Source organism: Sphaerodactylus townsendi, linkage group LG01 (genome assembly GCF_021028975.2).
Source record: "Sphaerodactylus townsendi isolate TG3544 linkage group LG01, MPM_Stown_v2.3, whole genome shotgun sequence".
Taxonomy (NCBI): Eukaryota; Metazoa; Chordata; class Lepidosauria; order Squamata; family Sphaerodactylidae; genus Sphaerodactylus; species Sphaerodactylus townsendi.
In genome coordinates, this window is record NC_059425.1 from 113,598,795 (window position 1) to 113,615,981 (window position 17,187).

The 17,187-nt window shown below is 41.3% G+C and overlaps 1 protein-coding gene and 1 long non-coding RNA gene across 2 annotated transcripts in view; both read right to left on the reverse strand.

Annotated features, from left to right (window-relative positions):
• Positions 1 to 238: 238 nt before the first annotated feature.
• Positions 239 to 3,109, reverse strand: LOC125439796. Its single transcript, XR_007245584.1, has 2 exons — positions 2,950 to 3,109; positions 239 to 1,164 (listed from the first exon to the last, which is right to left on the reverse strand). It is a non-coding gene; the product is annotated as an uncharacterized LOC125439796 (long non-coding RNA).
• Positions 3,110 to 5,566: 2,457 nt separating this feature from the next.
• RNF217 (ring finger protein 217) overlaps positions 5,567 to 17,187 on the reverse strand; it is a 62,408-nt gene continuing 50,787 nt past the window's right edge. Inside the window, exons 4-6 of the mRNA XM_048505579.1 lie at positions 12,770 to 12,971; positions 5,746 to 5,880; positions 5,567 to 5,592 (exon numbers count right to left, since the gene is read on the reverse strand). Coding sequence (XP_048361536.1) covers positions 5,567 to 5,592; positions 5,746 to 5,880; positions 12,770 to 12,971 — 363 coding nt within the window. The remainder of the gene's footprint in view (positions 5,593 to 5,745; positions 5,881 to 12,769; positions 12,972 to 17,187) is intronic.

Sequence of the window (17,187 nt, forward strand, 5' to 3'; positions counted from 1 at the left end):
CTTCTTCAGTTATAATTATCTTTTCAGCCCTTGTCCAAGTTTGAATTATGTTCTTGTAAGTGGAATCTGAATTTATACAAATTAAGCAACTTTGACTATGATTTACATAACAATTTCTCATTACTTTACTTACAATGTCCACTTTAGTATAAGTAAAATTTGAAATTAACACTCCAACAATAATTTTTTTAGGTTCTATTATATCAAATGAATTTTTCTCAATGTCCAAGTAGATCTGTTCACCGGGATGTTATTTATTTTGTTTGTTTATGTATTCAATTGCTAGGCTACCCTTCCCCATGCGGGCTCAGGGCAGATTCCAACAATACAATTCATAGAATATTTAAAACAAACTGGAAACTCATACCCCAATACAACTTATTAAAGGATAGAATTTATAAAATACAATAATAATATAGCCTGTAATAGAAAACAAAAAACCTCAAAGAGGAGAAAAAAGGGAAGGGATGTGGGGGGGGGGGGGAGGCCAGCCAAGATGGACCCCGTTGTGTCCTCAACCAAAAGCCTAGCAGAACAACTCTGTCTTACAGGCCCCGTGGAACTATGATACAATCTGGATCTCAATCAACAGTTTGGGGCCTGATCTGAAAAAGCTCTAGCACTGGCTGAGGTCAGTGGGGCCAGGGACCACCAACAAGCAGAGTGCAATGCTCTCTTAGAGACAGTCCTGGCAGTATAAAGGCCCCAGACTGCTTAGGGCTTTAAAGGTAAAAAACAGAACCTTGAACCAGATTTGGTACTCCATCAGAAGCCAATGCAGCTGATGGAACCATGGCATCCCCGTAAGGACCCATGCAAACCGCATTTTGAGTTTCCAGATCAGTGTCAAGGGTAGCCCACCATAGAGGAAATTACAGTAATTCAATCTGGAAGTAACCTTTGCCCCAGATGAAAGATGGAGATGAAAGGTGGAGATGAAAAAACAAGTCCATCTACACTTGCAAATTAATATTCTCCTGTATCATCTACAATGGCTGTCATTGACATATTAAATTCCTTCATGGAATTTGCCATTTTGGAGATTTCTTCCCATTTTTGGTTCAGGTGATGCAGCACATGTTTTGTTTTTAATAATGAAATTGCTTCATCCAGCTGCAGAGTCTTTGTGGAAAACTGCGGGAAACTGGTTTCTTTCCCAGCAAGCTAAAGGACAGAAATTATAAAGTTCAGTAGAAATCTTTTCTAATTACACAACCATATGTAAATTGGCTTGATTTTTAAATTGAGGTTGAAATCCTTTACACCCTTGCATTGGTGTATGTCTACTGAATTCAGTAATACTAATTTCAAAATGAATGCACATAATGTTGGTTGGGAAAATTACTTAACCATTACATACACAGATGCTGATATAAAATCCACTTGTATCTTTTGATGAGACAGACTGCTGTCTAAGAAAGCTCATACCACAGAATAATCCACATTATTGGTAAATAATATGTCTATATGACAGTGACCTCTTATGCTCATTCTTTAGCCCTAGTACAGTGATGGCGAACCTATGGCATGGGTGCCAGAAGTGGCACTCAGAGTCCTCTCTGTGGGCATATGCAAACAGAGTCGCCCCCCCCCCCCACTAGGCTGGCCTGGGTTGCTGGGCTTGATTATTAGCATTAAACCTAAGACCTAGTTTTGGGGAAGCAGTGTAGGTAACCCTGTTAAAACCCACTTATTTTTATGCGAAGAACTAAATCTTTTACCTGGGAGTACAACGATCCTTTACCTGGGAGTAAGCTCGGTTGCTGGCAATGGGGCTTGCTTCTGAGTAAACCCTCCTAGGGTCATGATTCACCCATTGGAAGAGTTGCACGGTTGCTTCAAAGCAAAGCCACCAACTACCACCAAGCTTACTCCCGAGTAATGCACGCCTCGGAGCCAGCCATTTTTTCTAAACTAAAACCTCGGTATTCAGGTTAAATTGCTGTGTTGGCACTTTGCGATAAATAAGTGGGTTTTGGGGTGCAATTTGGGCACTCGGTCTTGAAAAGGTTCGCCATCACTGCCCTAGTATATCCTTATTTGCAGTTCTCTAAACCTAACAAAGCGCTTCTCCGCATTCTCATTTTTGTTGTTTGCGATGAGGACTCTGACATAGAGCCTGAAGACACTGTGAGACCAGAACTGGTTCCTTGCGAGGAGACGCAAGAAAAGAGCCAGCTCCAAGCCTTTCCCTGCCAGTCAAGGCTGAGCCAGATGTGGTGCAACTGGGAGAGTCCTCAGCAGCCCCAGATGAGCTAAGTGATGAACCAGCTGCACAAAGAAGTCAAAGACAGAAGTCAGAGACAGCAATTTAGCAGTAAAAGGAGAAGTGCCCATATTGCAGCTCATGATGGCAAAAGGCTCTGTGAGCTAGAAACAGCAATATCAGAGGAGGACTGAGCCTATGGAGGATTCTAGCCTCATTAGTAAGGGCATCCTACATAAACCCTGTCTTGGGCTTGGCTCTGCCTGGGTGCAATGAATGTGTTTCACTGGAAAGTTCCATGTACCAGGTTCCCTGCTCCACATCTTATACCTCCATACCTAGCCTGTCTGACTGTTTGAACTCCTGTTTGAACTTGCTTGACTCTGGACTGCCTATGCCTTTGCTTGCTGCCTCTCTTGACTCTAGATTGTCTGACCATGCCTTTGCCTGCTACCTGCTTTGACTCTGGGCATGCCTGACTATGCCCTAGCTGACACCTGCCAGCAGCACAGTCCTGTTCTGCATGTGTTTTGATCCCTCTAGTGATTAATTCGATATTACACTGGCTTATGTCCAGCATAAAAACCCGCAGTTTAAATCTGCAGGGAGATATGCTGGACATCAACCAGTGCAATACTGAATCAACCACTAGAGGGAGCAAAAGTGACTGGAAATGAACAGAAATGTCTAAGCGAGGGAAATGAGAATCCAGAAAAACCTGTATACATGGAACAAAAGGATACCTTGTTTTCTAAAGCAGATATAAGATCCACCAGCAAAGCTTTATCTCTTTTTAGCTCAAGATTATTCTGCTCCTCATTGCACAGCATAGCTCTGCTTTCAGCTATTCGGCTATTAATTGTTGCAACACTTAAATCGAGAGATGTATTTCTGTTTTCCAAAATGCTGATCTGTAACAAAAACACAAAGAACATATAAATCAGGATCAAAGCCTATATTTAAAATACTTGCAACCATGAGGAGAAACAGAAGAGTGTGTGTGAGCAATTCTGGATTTGGCCCTGGCTGAGGTCCATGGCCTTTTATGCACTTTCACTGAAGCAGAGAATTGGACAGTTGGTAGATAAAACAAGGGCTAAAATGCAGTTATTAAACAAAATCCAGATAAACTTAGGTATCTGCAGACACTTTTGTGAGCACTAGATGTTCCAGGATTTCTACATCTCTGATGTTATTGATGGTCTCTCCTGCCCAGTAATTTCATACAAGGAGCTGCTTCCTGGCTATGGGCAGAAGTTCCCTTTATGAAGCCAGCAGTATATGGAAAGAATGACAACACCAAAAGGAATAGTCCATGTTGTTGCACATAAATCAGGATCCTTAGGGAAGATATAGATATTTTGAATCCCTTGTTATTTTCACAGGGAGAAGGGGAAGGCATTGTCTAGAAATAATCAATGGGCCAGAGTGGTGTTCTCAGCTCTTTTTTGTACTGGTCTATTCTCCTCTGATGTCCTGCAGGCTGTTTTATGAAAGATATCATGCCACTGCCATCACCATCACCAATTTTCTTATTCTCAAGGATAGGCAAAAAAAAATGTGGGGGGGACCCCCCAAAGACCATTGACCAGTGCCATTGACATCTTTCCATCTTTGTCTTTGTGTCCAATGTGCTGCACCACCCACACCCTGGAACTAGACGCTGGCCATTTGGCTCTGAATCCTGGATCTTCTCCACTTCATGATCAGATTGTATCACCCATATGCCCCATACAATTTTAGGAACTCTCTGTGTGCATGTTTACTGAATTGAATCCAATGCTTGTGAACCCTTTATCCCTACAATAAAGATTGTCAAATTTGTATCATATTCCTCTCTGTGGATTGTCTTCTAAGATCTTCATTTATACTGGTATGAAAGTTTCCTTACCCAGCCTCTTGCAATATTTATACACAGTCTGTTCTAAGCTAATATTCCCCACTATATTGAGAGACTGTCTTCCCCCTCGATAACATGATCAGCCAGCATTGATTTAATACCAACAATCATAAAGGACAAGGGTTAAACCTAGACATGCTAGGCCCTGCATTTCTAAGCAGATTTTCTATTTCTTCAGGACTCACCAACTAGCACAACTAGTAGAACTAGTTGTACTGCACTCCATGTGCATCCTAAAATTGCATTGCATCAACTGTGGAACTATATGCAAAATGCATCACAAAAGCAATGCAGGCCGTGAATGTTTTCCAGGTCTACATTCTTAGGAACCTGGAATAAAATCCCCCCAAAATAAAAAAAAGCTCAATACATAGGCACAACAATTGTGGAGAAATGATACCACCATCAGTAAGCAAGATAATAAGCTTTCACCTGTGTTCAGGTGCACTCATGTTGAACTTTCCTCTATTTGCATTACAACATGAAAGAAAAAAGAAAAGAAAAAAGAAAATAACAGTCCTCCATTTTCCCTCTGGCTGCTGCATAAGTTTCTCCACTGGGAGTGGCTATGCCGTAGTTATTTTATTATTTATTTGTTCCACTTATATACCACCCTCCCCCCAAGGGGCTCAATTGCAGAATGGCCAGTTACTGTACAAATCCTAGGCCTCAGGATTGCACTGGGATAACAGCATCCCACTGGTTCTCCTCATTCCACCATGTCTCTGTGATGCCTGTTCTGCTCCCCAGGTGGTTATTTGGATGCCCTGTACACGCAAAACCATAAGCTCAGAACTAAGACTCACTGGATTCAGATTAAGACCAGTTCAATACTTAAAGCTTTAATTGTAACAATGTTGACAGACCCTGACTCCTCCCGGTCTAACTAAATAAAGGTTACTTTGTTGCAGAAACTTTCTGGAGTCTGGCATTTATTGTAAATACTGCAAGTCTATAACATCTATACTGTGAATCTATAACATCTATAACTGTTTAACTTAAATACTGTGAATTTACAACATCTTGGACTATCTAACTTGTTTTCTTTCAGCCAGCTTGCTTTAACACCTTACTGCCAAAGCCAGACGGAGTTGCTGGGTAATACTTTCCTCAGAACACCAGCCCTCAGGCTTCTTAAAGGGACAGAACTAAATTCGGTTCCCCTCCCACTTGAATACTAGCAAACATAGCTAAACCCATACTAACTGTGGGGAAAACTAAAAAGGGAAATAAAATACAAGAAAGGCTCATGTGGGAGCATGACACTCACTAAAACTTCCTCTGGAAGTTTTACCTTTATCAACTTCCATTAAGCATATACTTAACTATTCTCTTACACTGTACTACTCTTAATAACTAGCATCTATCATCCTAATACATAATATCAACTATGCTAACTTCCTAACTATGAAGCTTTCTAACAATCTTGATTTGCAGAATTCAGAAAACTGCTTGTGGGTTCACTGAAGTTCAGCGTTCAGGAACTCTGAATAAGAGAAGAATCTCCAATCTTCATTCTTAAAATCAGGGGTTAAAGTCAATCAAGTAGCAGAAAAATGGGCGTTTTCACACAAGACAGCCAGTATCCACATGCTACAAAGAGAGGAGTCTCTCCTTTCATGTTTGTCTGTTGCCTTACCTGACGTTAGGTGTGTGAGGTGATCTTCACGATATTTGATCCACTCTATTGACTCCACATGTACGTAAAATCTCGAGTGTATATTGTTAATATATCCTAGCACTACTTTGCTATCTGTATACTGAGCACTACTTCCTGAAAGGGACAAGTCCAATTCCCTTTACAGGATAATTTCCTAAAAGTGTGTTATTAGCTAGCACTCGCGGCACAAAGTTCCAGAAGCCAGCTGAGGGAGTTATGGTATGGCCCTGCCTACGGTGCTAAACAACCCACTTTCCTAAAATAAAAGCCTAGAGTACACTTGCAGATCACCTCGGATCTACTCTAAGATGATGCCACTGCAGCAATACAGCTTGAACTGAGAGCATCTGAAAGATATATGGAGTTGCAGGAATGTTCTGAGAGAACTGGAGTGAAATGAATCGTACATAACTCCAACAGGACACTAGACTTTGTTCCAGAAGCTGAAAGAGGATTGACCTCCACGGTTCCCATTTTGGACCTTTCAAGAGTCTGACCGAAAGGGTTGATCAATCTTTAATGTCCTGAGTTAGCTCTCTCTCAGCAAGCATTTACCTTGAATAATGACTGGAGTGCTGCAAACTAAGGGGATCGAAAATACTGTTGATTGTGGATAGCACTCCTCTGCGTTGTGCAGCTCTTCTTTGAGTCGTGGAACTTGAACAGATAAACTCATCCTTTTTTAACCTTCCAGCACCGCTTCAAACCCAAAACTTCTTCGCTGTATTGTTGAGGGACTCCTGTCCCTGAATTACAAAGTTTCTATTTCGCTGTTTACTTTATCTTCTTCGGGAAAGGCTTTGCAGCACTTCACCGGAACTCATTGCGGGAAGTAATTTTGCCTGTAAATCTTAACAGTTGGTGACGCTTTAGCCAACTTATATGCTGAGTTTGTTTGAGAAGATTGATTTAGCTGTTGCTTGCGGGGTGGAGTGCTAGATTTTTAAAAGCATCATCTACATAAAAGTCTCTGTGAACAAATTGACTCACTTCTGATCCATATGTGCTGCATCTAAGAGTTTTGCGATGCTTCTTAAGTCCATAGTTTGCAATACCGAAAAAACTGGTGAGGGGCTGTTTCCAAAAACATGAACACACATTCTGTAATGCTCTTGCACCTCTTGACATCTGATATGGATCAGCAAACCACAGAAAAGCGAAGAATGTAATTTCTATGGTCTTTTCTGACCCAAAAGGAATAGAACATTTGTTGAATATCTGCCATGAAATTGCCGCTAGCTTCGCTTTCTAAAAGCGCCCAACAGTGTTTGGATAACATTGTTAATTAAATCCGGTCCTGTCAAGCAGGAACTCCTATTAAGAGATTAATTGCGCCATTAAATAATGCACTAGAAGTCCGAAACACCACTCGTACCTTCGTAATATGGCTACCACAGGGCCGATAGACTCCAAAAAAATGGTAAATGCCAGCGATTCTTGGTGGTCTTCTTCAATGTCAGGAGCTTTTTAGAAGCTATGAGCCCTTCTCTATCCGAATGGTGTTAATGAAAGGCAATAACATCCTCCTTTAACTGTGGTTTTGGCAGTTTTTTTTCCATGCATTTCTTTGGAGTTAACTTTCAAACGTTGCAAGTGCTGCATGACCACGATTATTTGGTAACTTGTCTTCTGGGTTCTTTGAAGGAGTAAAGGTGCAATCCAGTTTCCTTGCTCATCTCTGCTGACGCTCTCTTTCCATTATGGCTAGGAAGGCAGGCTTGTGTCTTCTATGGACAAGGCTGGCTGGTCATCATGGACGTGTAATTTTAAAGCTTACTGATGACTCCAACTCCTCTATGCTATGATGTTGTACAACTCTGGATGTGATTTGGGCAGTCTAATGGCATCTCTGGAGTGGAGTGCGATCCATTTGGCATAAAAGTATCCATACAGAAGGTTATTGTGCATGTTCAGGTATTCTTTTGTGGTTCAAACAAATAGCCTGGGCCTAGAATGGTCCACCCCAGCCCTAACCTCTGAGCAAATATGGCATTTCCTGGGGGACCTTTCAGCTTGTTCTTTTGACTCACGAACACCTCTGGACAATCTGTGCGATCAGCAGCAGAATCTTAGCATTTGGCGGTCAAGTTCTGGTATCTTGTCTGCTATATGGACTCCAGGTGCTTGTGATGCGATGGCGATGCTTCTTGTTGGAAGGATTTGTCTTTCGTCTTTAGGAATAATGTTTGACATTCAAAGGAGAGTAGGTAGTTTAAATTGCTCTGTCCCATCAGTTGATTGCAGAACAAATCCTGGTGCTCCTCTTCCTGTCTGTTGATGTGATTTCCACTACATGTGGTCATGACATATTATTCTATCTCTTCTGAGATTATTATGTTAAACATCTCAAAAAAAAACTCTGGAGTTGGCTAATGGCGCTATCGGCTTTGTGCGTGAACCTAATGTGCCACCACATACACGCGTTAGATTGCTTGATGCGGTTGAAGCTTTTGAGTAAACATCTGCAGGAGACAAATCCCGTGGATGGCAAAATTAAATGCGATATCTTTTTTTTACTGTTCCATCGCACATGGTAGTGCATGTCGCTGTTGCCGTTCTGTCCTCGCTTTGGTTTGTGATGGTTTTCTCGAGGGATATTTTTTCTGCCTCTTTGGTCTCTTTCTTTGAAATATTAACGGAAGTTGGTTTGCGTAGATGTAATGCTGAACAATGCTGTTCACTGGAGCATTCTTGGCACTTTACCTTTCTTTTGCATTCGTTGGCCATATCTGGTTCTTGAAGAAGAGCAACATTTAAAGAAACACAGTTTCTGTTGCTTTATGTGGGACAGGCTGACTCTTCATATGGCATTTCTCTGAACTCTTTGCAGTCATTGAGGTTGTGCAATTTTTTTATGAACTGGACACATAATTTCCAATGGCTTGCCGAGAATTGTTTTGACTGAGTTTTGTATTTGTCTCTGTGCTCCCTAACACATAACTTGAGGTTTACCTTTAAGCTCTTGGAACAACTTCTTCTCTTCTCTAACACTTTGGTACAAAGAAGGGAATCCCTGTTTGAGGATCATTTCTTTCTTTTAGCCATTCTTGATATAAATCTTACAAGATATGAATATGGTGGATACCTTTGCTTTGATGGTTCTCTTTGTAATTAAAACTTCTTTACCCACATTGCTCTTTCAGGGGAAGGGGCAACTTGTTGAATAACTTCTCTTTGAGATTCAAATGCCCCAGTGATCCAAACATGCAGAGTCCACTGGCAGCTCGAGGGGTTTTCTTTTGCAAGACTCCATCTCTGAAAGCAGATCTGTCAAATCCCACAGTTTCTTACAATCTTTCATTGCAAGATTTGGGAAAGGTTTTAAGCCTTTGTAGAAGTGAAGCTTCTATTTCTGAAGATGCTCCATTATCTTTAAGGTCTAATCTACTCCATGCATAGTTCTAAAAAAAACCATGTGAGGGTTTTCTTATATGTGCTGCATAGACTCTTCTTATTTGCGCTGGCGATGTTGTTCCCAACCAACGCTATAAGCAAGAGTTAGCTCTTCCTCGGCATCTAGTTTCAGGTCTTTGAGAGCTCTTAGGAATGTAATTTTTTTCAAAGTAAGTAGTCTTCTGGCTTATCCAGAAAACTTCTGAATGCCTCTGTCAGCTTCGAAAATCTCTTCTAGGATTTCTGGAAAGGAGTAGCTTTCAAAGCGTCCTGACCAATTTGGGATGTCAGGTTGCATAATGGAGATTTGTTGCCTGATGGATCTTGGGTAGAAGAGTACTTAACTTCAATGTGTGAAGCCTTGATACTCCAGGTACAACTTCTGTGCTGTCTTCAGGGAGACTTCTGCTCCTCTCTAAAAGCTGTAAGAGTCGAAATTAATTGGAGCATCCCACGCTGGATTTGTAAAGGTTTTCCTCCCTCATTGCTGTTCATTTGCTAACTGACTTTGCTTGTTGATTACTTAGGGGCAGCTCCTTTTTTGTGGTACTGTCTGCTGACTCACCACTACTGGTGCAACCATGCTATGCTGTGGTTGGAACTGGACCATGGATTGCTGCACTCTGGACATCTGGGACATTAGTTCTGCTGATTCTGCAGCTGCCAGCTGTTCTGTCCTCTGTATTCTTCGAATCCCAGCAGTCACTTCTCCAAAGTTGGATGTCTGTTGGGGATTAAAACTAGGAAGATACCTTCATCATAGGGTCTTCTTCTTCTATTTCCTCAGAGTGGAAGGTAAATAAACTCTCTTTAAGGCCCTTTGCTCCAAAACTTGAGCTCTACGTCATCAGCTTTTCTGCCTTTGCTCTTTGTTTTTAGTGTTGACAAAGGCTGCTTCTACTTTTGCTTGTCCGAGCCTCTTCCTGAGCTTTCAACTGGAGCTTGATGTGCCTGACGGGCTGCTTCACTGGGCTTTCTAAAAAATGAGCTTTTGGTTTCTTTCAATGATTTCTTCTTTTTAGTTTTAAGAAATCTGCCACTTGTTTTGCAGCTGCTGCTGCAATCAAGGCTTTGGCTTCCAGGATCTTCATTTCCATAGCCAATCTTTGGGAACGACAAGAGGCACTGCTATAATTTGGAAGTACCTGACTTCTAAGTGCTTCTTGCTCTGTGGGATGTGTGGGAAGAGCGAGGTTTTAGTTGCAGATTTACTGCCACACTTGCTTGGCACTTCAGGTGTAACCTTTCTTGGAATGTGAGGGTGACATTCCTCTTCCTATGCCTCTGAATAGGGATGTAGTGCTTCTACAGTTGCTTTTGGTGGAGTTGTTCTTCAATTGAATTGGCAGTGCTGGATCTCTGATTTGTTGATTTGCTTGCAACCAGCACCGGCTGCAACGTCCTACTGGATAAACCACACACATAATGTTGTTAAAAAGAAGTTCTGCCTTTTCTCTCTTGATCCTTCTCCGTCTTTGTCTCTCTGGATATTCAAGGCTTCTGAATGTAATTCACTATGCTCTAGGAGGGAAAATCATTATCTCTTAGCTGAACCTTTCCATAAAGGATACCGCTTGTTGTAAGGTCTCTTTACAACTCTAATATTTCTTCTTCTTGTACAAGGCATTTTCCAGATTGATAAATAGCTAGGAGGTCTTGCCACGCCTTAGAGCATTTGAGCTGCAATACATTCACCTGATCTTGCAAAGATGCTAACATTTTGGTAGTTGGCTTTTTATTTCTAGTATTGCTTTGTGAAATAGAGCTTGTTGGCTCTGAGTGAGTTTCTTCTCTTTCTTGCATTGCCAGTGCTCCTAGCAAAGAAGACTTCAACTTTCCTATGCTCAGCTACTTTAGGGCTTATAGGAACCAATCTCTCTCTTCTTCCAGTGCTCCTAGCAAAGAAGACTTTAATTTTCCTATGCCCAGCTACTTTAGGGCTTGTAGGAACCAATCTCTCTCTTCTTCCAGTGCTCCTAGCAAAGAAGACTTCAATATTCCTATGCCCAGCTACTTTAGGGCTTATAGGAACCAATCTCTTACTGTTGCTAGGCAGACTTTCTTTGTTCCTTTACTTGCTTCTCACCGACTGAAAACTTTCAATTCGGCCTTTTGGAAACTGGAAACATTCAAGTTAGACTGTTCTGCTCCCCAGGTGGTTATTTAGGTGCCCTGCACCCGGCCAAAGCAGAATGTAAGACTCACTGATTCAGTTAACAGTTCAATACTTAAAGCTTTAATTGTAACAATGTTGACAGACCCTGACTCCTCCCGGTCTAACTAAATAAAGGTTACTTTGTTGCAGAAACTTTCTGGAGTCTGGCATTTATTGTAAATACTGCAAGTCTATAACATCTATACTGTGAATCTATAACATCTATAACTGTTTAACTTAAATACTATATCAATGTCCTCCTTCAAAACTCTGTACTCCAGCTCCCCCATTTTAGGTCAAGGGCTTCTACTATTAGCATAGAGACACCTGTATACTCTGTCTCTGTCCCTATGTGGTAGATTTAAAAAACCTCCCACTCTGTGTGCATCCTCATGGATACTGTATTCCGAACCGAAGTCACCTCAGCTCCTGTCGGCTTTCCCCCAGGGATCAGTTTAAAAGCTGTTCTGCCACCTTTTTAATGTTGAGCGCCAGCAGCCTGGTTCCTCTTTGGTTAAGATGAAGCCCGTCCCTTTTGTACAGCCTGCCTTGTCCCAAAAGGTTCCCCAGTTCCTGACAAATCTGAAACCCTCTGCCTTACACCACCTTCTCATCCACACATTGAGACCTTGTATCTCCGCTTGCCTAGCTCGCCCTGTGCGTGAAACAGGTAGCATTTCTGAGAATGCCACCTTGGGGGTCCTGGACTTCAACCTGTCACCTAGCAGCCTAAATCTAGCTTCCAGGACCTCCCAGCTACATTTCCCAATGTCATTGGTGCCAATGTGGACCACAACTGCTGATTCCACCCCAGCACTGTCTAATGGTGCTATCTATCTGGTCAGGAAGTTTCAGATGCAGGAGAGGGGTTGCTTCTATCCTAGAGCTATATATTGTTTCTCTTTCCAAATATCCTTTTTATTCTTAACTATAAAGAGCTATAACCTATGCCTACTTAATAATATGCAAGTCAACTGTTTACACAGGCCAAGTGCTGTATTTAGGGCAGTTTTCACTTCCCATCTTCTAAGCTGAAAAGCTCTGGGACAGTAGCTCCTTAGCTAAAAAGAATTTTACAAGGTCTGAAAAGCAGAGAAATGGCCACTGACAAGTCTATGATCAAGTACAAATCCTCTTTGTACAGTTGGATATGCTGAGAATTATGAATTATATCAAATAAATAAATAATCTTGGTGACAACAGACTTTTGATAATAAATTTGTACAGTTATGAAGGTTCATCAACTGCCAGCCACAAGTCCCATACAGCACTTTCTAATTTGATGAAGAGCCTTCAACAACTACATTCCAATCCATGAAATCATGCTACCTTCCAGATTTTCCAGGCTGTTTATAATTTGTAATGTATAATGTGTACACATAATAGTGGATGAACAGATCATTTAGTGATCACTTCATAAAAACATTTCTCAGTAATATACTGTCAGCCACTCACCACAGACAGAACCTCGTACTAATCTCCTTAAATGTGGTCTCTCAGGGAGGTAGCGGTATTTGCATCCAAATATACTGAGGTTTGATGTGTGATCTCCAAAGAAACGGAGTTGGCGATATCTCTCTCCGCAGCGGTAACAGAAATTAGTATTACACTGTGAACATGTCATGTGGTCACATCCTTCTGTTCTCTGGATGTGGATCTTTACAAGGAAAAATAAAGGGGAGAAAATGAGAAAAAGTTAGTTCTTAAGTTTATTCTACACTAAATTTAGTTAATTTAATTGTCTTATAAAGATGTATCTAATAGGATTCCAAGAAAAATGTTACCATGAATGGCTTGAATCCTACATGTTGCAAGTAGAACAAAACTACTCTTTAGTCCTTCAAAATGAGTTTAACTGATTTAATAGCCATCAAAGACAATCAGCAGTATCAAGCAATTACAATTCCTATATATTACAGATGGGTTCAAGAGTCAAATCTTCCGTCTTGCTTCAAAATCCTCCCTCTTCTGCAGTACATGGAAGAAACTGGCCTATGTTCTGAAATAAATACACTAAATCAGCAAACAAGCCAGTATGTTAAAAACTAGATAAACTTGTTTAATCATTATGCTTCATCTTTATAGGAGTAGTCCATTAAATTCTAAGCACTGTACAGAAACAAGACTGAACAGGTTCTTGCCTAATAGACTGTAAAACACAATAATCTTTCATCAATTCAATGAAAGTCCATGGAAATTAAAATGCAAGTTTATAACTGGAACCTACTGATCTTTTAGAAATAAAACAGTGTCTGGCAACAAACTTTTTTCGGGGCACAAGCTTATATGATTTGAAATTCACTTTGTCAGCTCTGGAAAACTTTGTAGGCCTTTGATATGCTACTGGACTCAATTTCAGTTCTACTTCTAGAGAGGAAACTGGTTTTGCCTTTTTGTTCTAAGATCATATAAGAAAAAATCCATACTTTGCCATAATATTGATGGTTTATATTATAATGTATCCACCACTACTTGCTCATCTGACAGAAATGAAGATTTGCTTAGCAGGTATTGTTTGGTGTAGCTTGTGGCATCATCACCAACGTTACAAGCATTGTCAATTGCATGAATAAAACTTAAAGCATTCATTCTTACATTTTTATTTATTTATTTATTTATTTATTTATTTTATTGTTTAGATTTATATATCTCCCTCCCCTGAGGGGCTCAGGGCGGTTTACATCAGTTCAATATATTTCATTAAAACAACTCCTAAAAACTACTAAAACCGGTCCACCCCCATAAAATTAAAAGAACTATATTTAATATTACAGATGGCACAGAATTGCATCTCCCCTTCTCTCTTTTCCCTGCGCCCACGGGAGGCCAGATGTTACACAGTGAATATATGATATTACCCCGGCTGGCCAAATGCCTGGCAGAACAGGTCCGTTTTGCAGGCCCTGTGGAAACTCTGAATGTCCTGCAGGGCCCGGATCTCACCCAGGAGCCTATTCCACCAGGTAGGGGCCAGGACTGTAAAAGTCCTGGCCCTTTTTGAGGCCAGCTGGATAGTTTTGGGGCCAGGGATCACCAGTAGGTCCGCCTCCGAAGAATGGAGGAGCTTAACAGGGCAATATGGGGAGATAAACAGGTCCAAGGCCGTGAAGGGCTTTAAAGGTCAAGACCAAAACTTTGAACATGACCCGGTACTCAATTGGCAGCCAGTGCAGTTGGTACAGGACTGGTGTAATCCGGTCCCGAAGCGCAGTCCCCGAAAGGAGGCTGGCTGCCGCATTTTGTACAAGTTTCAATTTCCGGATCATGGTCAAAGGTAAGCACACGTGGAGCGAGTTACAGTAGTCTAACCTAGAAGTGACCGTGGCATGGATCACTGTGGCCAGATCGGGATGGGAAAGATGTATAGACCAGTAAAATGTTTTTTAGAATGTTATAATAATTTTTTTAAAAAAAATGCTGTCCTCTTCTATTGCTGACTTCGGGGGGGGGGGGAACAGATGTTTGTTTCCCACAATTTTAAAATGTTCAGAAAATTTTCACTTTTACTTAAGTTACTTAGGAGCAGCAGTGGCGTAGGAGGTTAAGAGCTCGTGTATCTAATCTGGAGGGACCGGGTTTGATTCCCAGCTCTGCTGCCTGAGCTGTGGAGGCTTATCTGGGGAATTCAGATTAGCCTGTACACTCCCACACACGCCAGCTGGGTGACCTTGGGCTAGTCACAGCTTCTCGGAGCTCTCTCAGCCCCACCTACCTTGCAGGGTGTTTGTTGTGAGGGGGGAAGGGCAAGGAGATTGTAAGCCCCTTTGAGTCTCCTGCAGGAGAGAAAGGGGGGATATAAATCCAAACTCTTCTTCTTCTCTTCTAAACCCTTGGTGGGAGCCAACGGGACTTAAAACGCCCACTCATCAGAAGGGAATATATGTATGTTGTTTCTGACTGTTCGGCGCGCCTCTCTCTCTGTTGACAGATGCCTGTTGCTTGCAAGAAACTTATTTTAATAAACTTTGCTGTTTCTTCACCAAGCTTTGCCCAAAATTATTTAAAGTGTCTCGAACTTATATTTCTACCAAGAAGAACGGTGCACTGCAATACCCATTCTGCTGTATTGCAGTACCCATTTCTTTTGAAACTGCACCTTAATCCTTATCAGCATTAACAGAAATTCATGAAATTTTTGCTAAATGATCTTCCTATTTTCATTTGACTGTTAACAGTGAGAGAGCACATCCACCCTTATATTCCTGCCTGGATGCTGAGGTCGGGGGGGGGGGGGGGGCTGCCTGGCTGTCTTTCCTCCTTTGGAGGTGAGGGGGTTGAGGCCGGCCTTGAGGGTCTTCTCTACAGTGGCCTCTACCCTGTGGAATGACATTCCTCCAGAGGTTTGCCAGGCACCTACTCTCTTGGAGTGTTGGCACCTGACAAAGACTGTTCTCTTGGAGTGTTGGCACCAGACAAAGTCTGACTCCCACTGTTTTAGGGTTTTTAGGATGGCATTTTACTATGATTTTATCATTTAGTATAAGCAATTTATTTTGATCACCCCCCCCCCAAATTGGAGAATCAGTGAAAAAAATAAAAAGGAAGAAAGTCTTAGGACTTATTTTAATTTTTCCAATGAAAAAAATTGGAAAAGTTTGAGGACACTAAAAACCTTTCTCCTATTAAATGATTTTCTCTCCCTGAAGTTGGGCATATTTGCAATTTTTCTTATAGAAAACAAAGGGGTGGCATGTAAGGGAAGGGGGGAGCGAGGGGTGGCATGCAAGGGAGGGGAGGGAGGGGGATACTTTTAAATTCCATAAATATGGCAAATAATACAATTATAAATGATGCATTTTATGTTGTTAAACCAGTAAAATAATTTTAGATTTCATAGGAAAGAAAGTATTGTAAATATTTCATTTTTTCTCAAAACTTCAATTTTTTTTCAAAAAAGGAGGGAGAATTCTTAACCCCCTGTGCCCTTTAAATGTCTGAAATTTTACATCTCTAATGCTACTGTGCAGCATATCATGACACAGGCATCAGACTCCAATAATGGATATAGATTTCTTAGCTGCAGAGATCAGTTAACTGGAGACTGAGCAAGGAGTTTCAAACATGCAAAACAAAGCAAACCAATAATTTTCTTACTGTAATTCCCCCCCTACAGTACAAACTTATTAAATGACAGAAATACTAAAGCTGGTAAAATAACAGGTGGATACTTGAGAGAAATTCAGAAACTCTTAGCTTAAGTAGGCGCTGCCTCCTCACTTAAGGCTATTTTGAAAAAAAAGTATTCCTTTTTCAGCTGTCATGATATGTCACACACACTGGCGCCACTGTTGAGCTACACAACCTCTCTAGAAGGAATTCCACAGGACAAAGGAACAGTTAATACTGTGGCATTAACAAAGAGAAAAAATCTGGCATTTGCCCACATCAGTCACTTCAAGTAACTACAGTATTTTCCAGTGCCTAAACTGCACTGTACATACAACTTCAACTACATAAAAATCCAGAACCAGGATAAACAAAAAAGAACATCTCTTTAAAATCAGCACAGTCCTCAAGTGATTACTTGTGCCGCTTCCATTAATCACACAGCAAAAATCCCTGACAGAAGGGTTCTGTATCTTTAAATGGTAATTTATTTTGATTGTCTTTTGTGCATGACTTCAGACCAGGTCCCCACCTCTTTCTGTTCACGGTGGTTTCACACTAGTTCCTCCTTCGCCCAGGGAGGGATTCTTATTCCAGTAGTGCTTGTTTAGTTTACAGCTTAGGACACATGGGCTGTTTTTGCACACCGAAATTGCCCCTCTATTGGCATGGGGAATGCCCCAATACAGTAGGGAGTTCCCCACAGCTCTCAGTGCTGCAGCGTGGCTACCACATTTCTGCCCCTGAGCGACCCCACGGCAATGGCT